The 12,225-nt window shown below is 41.1% G+C and overlaps 1 protein-coding gene across 3 annotated transcripts in view; it reads left to right on the top strand.

Moving 5' to 3' along the window:
- The window catches only part of NEK7 (NIMA related kinase 7), a 174,431-nt gene that overhangs the window by 94,108 nt on the left and 68,098 nt on the right, over positions 1-12,225 (top strand). For all 3 annotated transcript variants that reach the window (XM_069737336.1, XM_069737337.1, XM_069737338.1), the window contains 3 exons: positions 1,714-1,854; positions 7,801-7,863; positions 11,642-11,752. In XM_069737336.1, the coding sequence (XP_069593437.1) occupies positions 1,714-1,854; positions 7,801-7,863; positions 11,642-11,752 (315 nt within the window). The remainder of the gene's footprint in view (positions 1-1,713; positions 1,855-7,800; positions 7,864-11,641; positions 11,753-12,225) is intronic.

Raw genomic sequence — 12,225 nt, 5'->3', positions numbered from 1 at the left:
AAAAACAGTGCAGAAAAATCCGCACACCAATCCGCAACGTGTGCACATAGCCTATAGCTTTTCAAACTATATATTAGGTTGTGTATGATCAGCAAGTTATTAAAATGTATATAAATTACTCCTGCCTGGATGACCTTAGACGTTTTAGGGAAATGCTGATCCTACCATTGCTCACGTCGTCCTTCACTGATGACTCTAGTTATATTTTATTGATGGTTATAAACAACATTTTCCAGCTGATAATTCAATATATTACACACATTTTGGCTTTTTCTGGTAAGATCTACTGAATGTCACCGACATTGTCAATCTAACCTTTACAAAAATAGCAATGCACACGGCCATTTTATTTTATCTTTGAAGGAAAAGAACGAGGTTAGTATGACAGTGATGTGTGTCTAAAGCACAATATAGTGGTCTTCAAAAATGAATTTTGTTGCGCTGCATCTGTCAGACCCGCTGCTCTAATGCTAAACGTGTCTGCATGGGAGCTAATGAAATATATCAAACGTAAAAGAACTCAAACGAGATTTGGTTTCAAATGATCCTTATGTAAAAGACGACCTGCGGTGTAGCGGGAGCCATCCTCTAGCCTCCTCCTGGGATATTCATCTGATCGTGAGGCCAAAATTACTTACGGTATCATATGTAAAATAGGAAGTAATTGGGACAAAATCTAATGTTGATTTTTATTTTTTTTCTAAATTGTGTTATCTTGTTTTAGGAATTTAAATGCAGAATTACATTTATTATTAATCCTTTAATCTTTGTTATTTATAATCAAAATAATCAGAAATAATCTATTAAGGATTTGAAAGGTATAGATATAATTTGCTCTTCCACCTATTGGAAACATAAAAAAAAAAATAATTTCTTTATGTGGCTTTTTACATTTTAAAGAGTAAACATTGGATTAATTTTGTTTTTAGAAATCAGTAGTAGACGTAAAAATAATAAACTTTATAATATATTTTTCTTTAAAAGATCCGATTCTTTCTTTTCCTGAGCGGATCATTCACTGTCAGTTATAGGGTAAAGTCTGTCTTTGATGAATAGAGACTTTCCTATTACTGAGGTAGGAGATGACCGTTTGTGCTCATGACGTTCTATGGAGAACTTGCAGCAGGATGTCTGTGTCGGCCTCTAGCTCCTCTTCTTTCTTTTCCCTTTTTTGTTGAATTTTAAAAGCCCCAACTCTCGTATATCTCCGTAATGTAGAAATCTGTCTTCACCGATAAACATTTTACCCCTGAATTGATAGTGAAAATTCAATCCAGAAGCAGGTTTCTCGGAGATATACTACAAAGTTGCTAATTTTTTATGTCTGCCAGTGATTTATGAAATAAAATTGAAACAACTTTTACTCTGTATTTGATAGGCTGATGACTAGCGATGACTTACTGAGTTTGCCACGAGGACTTTTTGTCCCCAGGCCAGTGCTGCTCTTTATTGCTAGCCAACATGTGGCTTTACCCAATATATCAGGGGTCCCCAACTCCAGTCCTCAAGGCCCACCAACATGTCATGTTTTCAGGATTTCCTTAGTCTTGCCCAGGTAATAATTGCATCACCTGTGCAATGCAAAGGAAATCCTGAAAACATGACCTGTTGGTGGGCCTTGAGGACTGGAGTTGGGGAGCCCTGCAATATATACCTTCCCCCTTTAGATGTTACCAATAATCACCATGTTCCTTCTATATTTCACATCTATAGAAAGCCCTGCGGCCAGACATGGGTTATAACACACTGGCCAACTTCCAGATTGAGAAGAAGATTGGCCGAGGTCAATTCAGTGAAGTCTACAGAGCCACGTGCCTTCTGGATCGAGTACCCGTTGCTTTAAAAAAGGTTCAGGTACGTGAGTTTAGTATAAGTATTCATGTGGGTTTTGCGTCACATTTAATCCTGACTCGTGACATTCATAGGAACAAACTTGTGAATGAAAAACTGGTTTTGGCCATCTGCATTAGGAAGTCAGATTATGCTGATATCAGAAGATATTTGTATTTCATTTTGCTTTAGATTTTATGAATTCAGCAAAATTGTTATTTATGTTGCTCACTCTCATTGTAATCCTGCGTGAGATGAGAGAGGATGCTGAGAAGGGATCTCTGCAGAACATGGAGGGCCAGTTTTACGACGATTAATGACTAGAGTGGAAATTGCAATGTAGGATTCCAGCCAGCGACCGAGCTTCATTGGTGACTAGTTGGAAAGGTGGGTCTTCTGTGACCTCTACCCGCCTCCTACCAGTGACTGACAGGTATCTCTATATATGCACTCAGGGACATACTGGTCATTCCACGTGAGGAGACGCCGCTGGGGACCGAGCTTCATGGGTGACTAGTCGGAAAGACGGGTCCTCTGTGACTTCTCCCCACCTCCTACCAGTGACTCAGTGTATCAATGAGTGATACACACACTCATTGACAAGACCGGTCACTCCAGGTGAGCATGTGGAGAGAAGCCGCCGGGGACCGAGCTTCATGGGTGACTAGTCGGAAAGACGGGTCCTCTCACTTCTTCCTGCCTCCTTCCAGTGACTGGCAGGGATCTCTATACGCGCACTCAGGGATAGACCGGTCACTCCAGGTGAGCAGATGGAGAGAAACTGTTTTTGTTAGTATGTTTTTCTTTGAAATGCAGCAGTCTTTGAGAGTCAAGCACACCTATTAGAAATCATACAGCCTGTATCGGATGCATGCTGCTCAATCCTTGGGCAAAACGTATTAGCTCCTTTTTAAGCTTACATTATCTTATTATTATTAATATTATTATTAAAATATATATATATATATATATATATATATATATATATATATATATATACACACACATAATATAATTTTTTTTTTTTGTAACAGCTAGAACTCATGCCCCTTATATTTTATGTGAAAATTCAGATATCCATTTTATTTTGTGCATTAATGGTTGTCAAAATAAATGGAAATATGTCTGAGCTTGGTCCGTTTCACAGACCATAGTTGCCGTCTATAAATCAGAGTAACGTGCAATGTGATAAGACCCCCAGGTGTGTCAATGTGGCCTTAGACTGAGCACTATATAGAGAATTGGGATTCTGTTTTCTTTTAGAATTGAAAACCTCTTAATGTGTCTGGGGTTTTCATAATTACTACAGAAAGCGGCTTCACGTTGTGTGTGTTGGGGTGAACCGTAAGTTAGATCCGCCATGTAGCATTTATTAGGGTTTGTATAGAACAATGGCCGTTAAAGTTCTGACTTGTATTTTGCTATGGTGTCTAGAGCGCATCACTAATTTCGGAATAACCTATGACCCTATAGGATGTTTCTGCTGTTGACCAGGCCATAACGAATATGAAAATGATCTCCCCTGCGTTCCCCACTGCCGAGCCGCCTCATTTAGTAGCACATCCCTGCCTTTGAATCCCCGCTCCCTTTTAATCTGCATAACATCTGCATATATTTCTGGCGATCTGCTGCGTCGGTGTCTGCAGTGAATGACAGCTGCCAGCGTCTCTCTGAATGCTATTACAATATGCAAAACTTACTACTGAAAAGAAGCCTGGATTTGTTTCAACTTTTCTGCTGGAGATTCCTTTCATTAGAATGAAACATTTCAAAGCTGCCTTTGTGATTTTTGTGATCTGTTATTTTGTACATTTTCAGCTACAGCTTGCGAAGCCACACTTGGGCTGCACAAAATAATTCTTCTTTTTTGCCATTTCCATGGACCCCCAAATTGGATCTTGCAGTTTTTTCTTTCCAGTTTTTTGCAGATCACATCAGGGCTTATTTTTTTGCTTTCAGCACACAAGTTACTTAGTTCTTCTCTATATTTGACTCTGTATGTGATGTTAATGCCCTTTACAGATGTTGTAGGCACCAGTTTGCATATATTGGTTTAGGAACATGGCAAGTTTCTGAAATACAGTCGCTTGTGCCGTCTTTCTCGGGTGTGATTAACCATTGATGTTACGGACATGTCCCATCTATGGTCTAAAGGCTGTTTTTATTGGCATTGGATCCTCCCTGCCCTTTTACTTTGTAGGCTTTTGGCTCAGGAGCTTCATATCTGATGGAAGTGGGTAAGGTCCCCCAGAGAGAGGTTGCCTTGTCCTGGCTGATGGGCACACACAAATTGACCAATTTGGGATCTAAGTACTGTGATATTCTATATTGCACATATTGAATGTGTGCATATACAGTGGCTGCTCCTTGTATTTTTTAGTTTGTATATTATAGAATCAAAGCAGCTTGCGGCTGTTCACACTTCATTCTGTTCGGAGGTGCTGGTCAATTTATTTTTCTTTTAAATGTTCTGTCTTTAGCTTGTGACATAAGACACAAGTGCGACTTATTAGAACGATTCACCAGTCCTTGCCTCACGCACATGTTACACATTGGATCTGTGAAAACCATGGATATAACAATTATGGTCTATTGATGTATTCATTTTGTTTAGTTTTTTTGTTGTTTTTTTATGAGGGTGGGCTTTTCTGACCAATTGTTTTGTTTGCGAATCTGATGTACCATCTTTTTTTGTGGCGCTCAAATCAAGTCAAATGGTCCATTAAAAAATGCACTGCACGCGGACGCCATCTCTATTTTTAATGCTGACTGTTTGGGGTTTTTGTTTGTCTATTGGGTAAGAGAAGCTGTAAACCTTTTTTTTTACCTTTTACAAGAAAACCTGATATGATTGATTGGGTAAAACAAACTTAAAAAAGGTTCAAAATGAGAGAAAACAAATGATGAAAATGGCTGAAATCCACATCGTAAATTGACTTGCACTGGATTGATCATCTCCACTGTAATTCAGTTTCCCCTGTGGATTTTTTTTCTTCGTACCGTGATTCTCAGATTTGGTAGAATCTAATCCGCATTGCTGCTACTGTAATATGCTGTGGATGTTTCCCTTGTAGACCTCTAAAAACTGTAGCGTATCAGCCCCATGTGAATATGCTCCTAAAGGGTCAAAGATGTGATTTTTTTTTTTTTTTGTTCTTTGTGAAGTAAGTTTCACACATTACAAAAATGATGATGGTCCCCTGACTAATGTGTGTGGATCATCTGTATGGGGGGGTCATGGCTTCACAGGTTCTTCAGCCGATGTGTGGTCAGTTTAATAAGTTTATTATTTATATAACAATCAATGGGATGGAAAAGTAAATCCATTGTTAAAGAATTTTATGGAGGGGTTATCAAGCCGCCTAATATTGAGGAATTATTTAAGAGATGAAGGGGAGGTTGTCCAGCTCTGAGCACCCACTCCGATCAGCAGTGTGAAGAGGTTGTGACGCTCTGGTCAGTACCACGGCCTTTTCAGTGTTTGCACAGCAGCTACAGACAGGTACATTCTTGTCTCCGGCAGATTTTCTTCAGCACTTATTCAAGATATCCAATCACTTAAGTGACAACATGCTCTTCCATTGACAAAGGGAATATCAACACCAAGTTGTTCATCAATTGTTTCTTATATTTTTACTGTCACTAACAGTTTAGAACCAAGGATGATCATATGCTGGCATAAGCAGACAGCATAGCGGCTGCAAAAGGATTTCGTCTGTGGTCTTCACCCTTATCTTACAGTGGTGTTCACAATAATAGCAGTCCAATATGACTAATCCGATTAATCATTGTTTTTGGTATAAATTATATCACCACGTGTCAAACGATTTACAAGTTGGTGCAGTAGATTCTAAGAAACCCCCAGACTCCGCATTCATGATCTGCAGGTTTCTGAGTCTGTATATTAGAATAATTAATTGAAAGGGGGAGTGTTCAAAATAATAGCAGTGTGGAGATCAATTAGTGAGGTCAATTATTCTGGGAAGAAACTGGTGTGTATCAGGTGGCCCTTATAGAAGGGTGAAGCCAGGACATGTCGTACATGCATTTCTCCTTGAAAACCTGAGAAATTATGGGTCATTCGAGACATTGTTCGGAAGAACAGCGAACCTTGATTAAAAAGTTGATAGGAGAAGGTAAAACTTATAAAGAAGTGTAGACAATGACCGGCTCTTCAGCTAAAATGATCTCCAATGCTTTAAAATGGAAAGCCAAACCAAAGAGACATGGAAGATAACAGAAGACCACCACTGGAATGGATGGAAGAATAGCCAGAATGGCTAAGGCTAGGTTCACATTGCGTTTTAATGTGAGCGCTAGCGGACAGCGTTGCACGGCGAAATTAACGCCGTGCAATGCGTCCGTTAGTGCTCCCATTGCCCGAAATGTTAAAGCGCATTGCTAGCGCGTGTCATTTTCGGCATGCACTAGCGATGTGCCGTTCTTTTGTAGCGCGCCTCGGACGCTGCTTGCAGCGTCCGCGGCGCGCCCGAGGTCTGTTCCCCGCTCTCGCAGATCGGGGACGTTTAACGCGACCCCGAAAAAGACATTGCGTTAGCGCAACCCGCTAGCGCTTAGCGCTAAACGGGTTGCACTAACGCAGTGTGACCCCAGCCTAAGGCTCAGCTCCAGGATTATCAAAGACAGTCTCAAGTTACCTGTGAGGACTGTGGCAGTAAGAAAACGCCTGTGTGAAGCTAATCTCTTACCAAGAAGTCCCCGCAAAGTCCTACTGGTAAAATAAGGCATGTACTGAAGCTGATACAATTTACCAAAAAGCACATCAACTAGCCTGAAGAGAAGTGGAGAAACATTTTGTGGACTTATGAAAGTAAAATTAGTCTTTTGGGGTCCGAATACAGTTCGTCATGCAAATAAAATCTTGGTCAAAATTGGGGTTAATGGAGTGGCCAGCCCAATCCCCAGACCTTAATCCTATCGAACACTTGTGGGCTGACATTAAAAATGCTGTTTCTGAGGCAAAACCAACAAATGCTAAAAATAAATTGTGGGATGTAGCCCAAGCATCCGGGGCTGGAATAACGGTTGTGCCAGAAGTTGTGTGTACAACTAAATATTAGGTTAGTGACTCGCAGGAATGCCAAATCATCATAAAAATAGTACATATTGTGAGTTTGTAAAGACAAATGCAGACACTGCTATTTTTTAGAACCGCCCAATGTTCGTTTTGTGTAATTTTCTGTAAAGTAGCTAAACATTTATCTACATTTCTCTTCATGTTTTGAATTAGAAAACAGTGTGCAATGTCCCCAATGCTGGGAATAAAAAGGAGTATAAAGATTTTGTGATTAACTCATGTTTTTGAACACACTTCTATTATGTTGAACAGTAGTGTATACCAGATTTCAAGGAAAGTTGAAGCAGTAAGTGCCAAAAAGTAGCTGCAAGTCTCCTGTCAGCTTCCCGGCTGAAGGCAGAGGTTCCAGCCAGATCGCTGTGCAGCGGCTACAGTGACAAGTCACTGTGTGTCCTCATATTTCACCATCCATCCTGCTCGGGAGGGAGCTGTCACCGCATGGAAGAGATGTGATTGTAACTCTGAGCATTTCTCCCCAAGGGCAGCTCACAAGCTTTATCTCCTTGAAAGGCCCACAGTGACTGTTTCATGTATCCCGCTCACATTTGTGAAGTACGAGACGCAGAAAGCTGGAATCAAAGAATTGTACCGCACGTTGTCATCAGAGAATGGGGGTTAGCAGCCTTAATTGTGGGATACTACAGTGAAAATGGGACAGACTGATGTAAAACGCGTTTCATTAACCATGTCTGTGCATTTGTCTCCTTGCATGAATGAAATCTTTGTCGGTGGTAACTGGTTACACAACGCTAAGCCAGACATGGCACATAGTAATCAGCCCTATAGCTGCATCCAAGCGCTGCTGCTGTGCCTCCACATTAATGGCGTCTTTGTAAATAACCTCATGTTCATCTTTATTTAATCCCTCGCAGATTTTTGATTTGATGGATGCCAAGGCAAGAGCAGACTGTATCAAAGAGATTGACCTCCTTAAGGTAAACACTTTTTGAAGCACCCCAAAGATTTGTTTGTAGAAAACGCTTTTTGTGTGAAATCTGAAGCTTTGATGATCTTGTTGTTACTTTCGTCTAGCCGAGACCCTTTTTCCAATGTGCCACATGAAGGCTTTGAACCACTTCGTTTTCACATCTCCTGTGAACTTGGCATCTTCTTAAATAAGGGAAGAAAGATGTTTACATCTTCGGATAAAACTGCATTAAAAGTCAATTTGCTGTTTTCCTTCTAACACACGCGGTGGGATTATATGCTACCCTCCAACTATTTTGTTGTAAATGAAAGCTTGCATATGTGGTTTACTGATATTTATCTGGCACAATTATCTCTTTCCCATATCATAGTGGCGCTATTATAGAACTATGTAATTCAATTTCCATATATTATAGATTATATTGCTCTAAAAAAACGTAAATTTACTTTTCCCGCAAAGTCAAAGTGACAAGACCTCTGCTAAGGCAGGTTTCTACTATTTTCTTCTCATATTGAGAGCTGAACAATGATATTACAGAACAATAGGCTGATGCTATAGGAGGACAAATGATGGTAAATATGCTATTTTGGTGCCCATACAGTTTGCATGTTGTAGACTGCACGCTCCCTGTTTACATGGGGAGATGTGCTGCCAACAACTACTTTTAAGGCCACATATAAAATCACTAGATGGTGGCCAGATTCTAACACATCGGGTATTCTAGAATATGCATGCCCACGTAGTATATTGCCCAGCCCACGTAGTATATTGCCCAGCCCACGTAGTATATTGCCCAGCCCACGTAGTATATTGCCCAGCCACGTAGTATATTGCCCAGCCATGTAGTATATTGCCCAGCCACGTAGTATATTGCCCAGCAATGACAGGCAGCTGGCGAGCCCAATCAGCGAATGAATAACCGTGACAGACAGAAGGACATACAGACGGAAGTGACCCTTAGACAATTATATAGTAGATGATCACATTTTGCCTACTGATTGCTACTACGTTTACACAGGCCAACGGCTGAGAGACCAATTATAGGGCCATATAATGGGTCTTTAAAAGCAGCTACATTTCATACGCTTTTACTTTTAAAGGGAATCTGTCAACCCAAAATTTGCCTATAAGCTGCGGCCACCGGCATCAGGGGCTTATCTATAGCATTCTGCAATGCTGTAGATAAGCCCCGATGTATCCTGAAAGATGAGAAAAACAAGTTAGATTATACTCACCCAGGGGCGGTCCCGGTGCGGTCCGGTCTGATGGGCGTTGCTGTCCGTGTCCAGCGCCTCCCATCTTCATTCGATGACGTCCTCTTTGCTTCCTGTTATGGCTCTGGCGCAGGCGTACTTTGTCTGACCTGTTTAGGGCAGAGCAAAGTACTGCAGTGCGCAGGCGCTGGGAAAGGTCAGAGAGGCCCGGCGCCTGCGCACTGCAGTACTTTGCTCTGCCCTCAACAGGGCAGATAAAGTACGCCTGTGCCGGAGCCACAACAGGAAGCAAAGAAGAGGACGTCATCGCATGAAGATGGGAGGCACCGGACCGCAATGCCCATCGGGCGGGACCGCCCCTGGGTGAGTATAATTTAGCTTGTTTTCCTTATCTTTCAGGTTACATCGGTGGCTTATCTACAGCATTGCAGAATGCTGTAGATAAACCCCTGATGGCGGTGGCCACAGCTTATAGGCAAATTTTGGCCTGACCGATTCACTTTAAGAGAGAAAATGTGTGAAATTGATCAGCCTGTTCCAAATTCATGGAGAGCGACTTGTAACAAAAACAGTTAATATTTCATTTAAGTTATTGGAAGGCTATTTTTAGAATTGAAAGCTATACCCTGTCATTTGGTTATGGGATAACTTGCTTTCACTGCGGATCCGACTGCTGGAACCAAATCACTAGCGTTAACAAGCCCTGGATCCCCAGAGCCCCGTTTTGATTGGTGTGCACACTCGACTTCTGAGCAAGTATTTGTGGAGGTATCGGGGAAAGCCTAGTACAGCACTTGGCGGTTTACGGCAATTCTAAAGACAAAGGAGCAAAGGTTGAACATGCACACCTGTGCTCCAGTCAAGTCTGGGCTCTGAAGAGCCTGGTTCTTAGGATGCAGCGCCATGTGCTTGGCATTGCGTGGAGTACAGTATAGTATAATTTATTCTAATGACATGGCAAATTGTGTTTCTTAAGCAAATTATTGCAAACTCTCTTAACTAGAGGATTTGAGAGTGGTTCGCTTGGACAAGAGGAGACTTAATAGCTGTTTACAAATATTTCAAGGCTTTCACACTGTAGAGGGATCATCCTATTCTCATTTGTACAAGGAAATACTAGAACTAAAAGGAGGAGACACAGATTAGGTATTAGAAAAAAACTTCTCTACGTTGAGGGTGATCAATGAGTGGAAGAAGCTGCCACGACAGGTGGAAGTTCCTTCAATAGAAGTCTGCAGACAGAGGCTGGACCTGAGAGAGCTTAATGCAGGAAAGATACATATCTTTGTACTGTGTTAGCCAGTAGGTAGAAAAATATTTAGAATTGAGAGTCCTCAGTGGTTGATACCTTTTGATGGCTAACTGAAAAGGTGGTTACAAATTGCAAGCTTTCGAGACTACTTTGGTCCCTTCATCAGGCATAAACTAATACAAATCTGAAGAATCACATATTTATAAATATGTGATTCTTCAGATTTTATATTAGTCTATGCCTGAAGAAGGGACCAGAGTAGTTTCGAAAGCTGTAATTTGTTACCTTTTTAATGTCTAACGGAAAAGATGATATCCAAAATCAGAAAGAACTTGGCACTCTGCTGAATTTTGTTATGCAAAGAAAAAAATTATTTATTGATGTGCATCCATGCAGGTAAGTTACCGTAAGTTGAACGTTTTCCGTCCACATCCGGACCTTCATCAGAACAAATATACTGGTATAGAGAGAAGCGTATATCCTTTCTCTATTGGTTCCAATAGGTTTAGTTGGGTAGCCTGGATGCAGTAGGGGAGTCCTGTCCACGTCAGCGCACGTGTGGAGCGACTGAAGTAGCTATGTGAATCGCTTGAACCTATTGGAACCAATAGAGACAGGATATACGCTGTCACATGGTTACAACCACTACGAGCTGTGTAACAAACTGTCACAAATTAGTGGTTGTAACCATGGATACCTAAGCTTCTGCAATGCCCTACGCATGAGGTAATAGACACCTCAGGTAATCAGAAGAACTATACTACATTTCTAATTGAGGTATTTGCCAATATTATTATTACACCTACTACATACTGGTATGGGATTTTTGGAATACCCCTTTTCAGTTAGTCGTAGATGAGCAAAATCTTATTTAGGGGTTGTCTTTTGAGGAAACTGTAGATTGTTATTCGGAAACGTCCTCTGTCTTCCAGAAAATGCCATTGAGTTACACAGCCAATGATTTCTATAGGAATTACTTAATTCTCCATTATCTGTCAGGTAGCATCACCGGGTAATGGATCCTCGTAACTAAAAAGAATTGTGGCATGGACAGCCCCTGGACAGTAAAACGTCCCTTTATAAAATAGTATGACCGTGTCCTGTTGAGGGTCTAAGGTAAAATGGCAAGGCTGACTGATGAGTCCTCAAGTCGCTGCATTGGCCGCGACTCCTGTCTTAAGAAGATTGAGACATTAAATCAACAAACACCAAAGCAGACATGTACCGGCAGAATCTGACGCAGTCTAACAAGTCATTTCACCAGTTTATTTTTAGATACGGTACTTTGATTTACTTAAAATCGATTTTATTTTTTTCAGCAACTGAACCATCCAAATGTAATCAAATACTACGCATCCTTTATTGAAGACAATGAGCTGAACATAGTCTTGGAACTTGCCGATGCTGGGGACCTATCTAGGATGATAAAGGTAAGTCCATTCCTTATGTTATGTATCCAAGCCCTCTTCTAGCCAGTAGTGAGTGGATTATCCTCTGTATCTGGGCTAATTTGATACAAAGCTAAGAAGGAAAAAAATCCTGAATCGAAAAAGACTGCACTACAAAAAAAATGAAAATGGCAGCATCAAAGGCCGGTAAGAAACGGTCAATGATGTGCTGAAATATCAATAAATACTATATATGCAAATTGCCTCTTCAGAGAAAAAGAGGACTTAAACTCTATAGCGCCATCTGTTGAAAGTAGCGATCCTACAAGTCACAATCAACCCTTTAACGAGTCGTGCAATATGACTTAGGATAAAAGCCAAATCAGTATCTCAATTCGCAGACACAGTGTTTCGGGCTGTTGGCCCTCATCAGTGCAAAGCATGAGAACTGATTTGGCTAGGTGAGAGGCTCTGGACTGGGGTCTAAGGGGTAACGTTTCTCCTTATGGGGAGTG

This window comes from Ranitomeya imitator, chromosome 8 (genome assembly GCF_032444005.1).
Source record: "Ranitomeya imitator isolate aRanImi1 chromosome 8, aRanImi1.pri, whole genome shotgun sequence".
Classification (NCBI taxonomy): Eukaryota; Metazoa; Chordata; class Amphibia; order Anura; family Dendrobatidae; genus Ranitomeya; species Ranitomeya imitator.
This window is presented reverse-complemented; position numbering and strand designations above follow the sequence as displayed.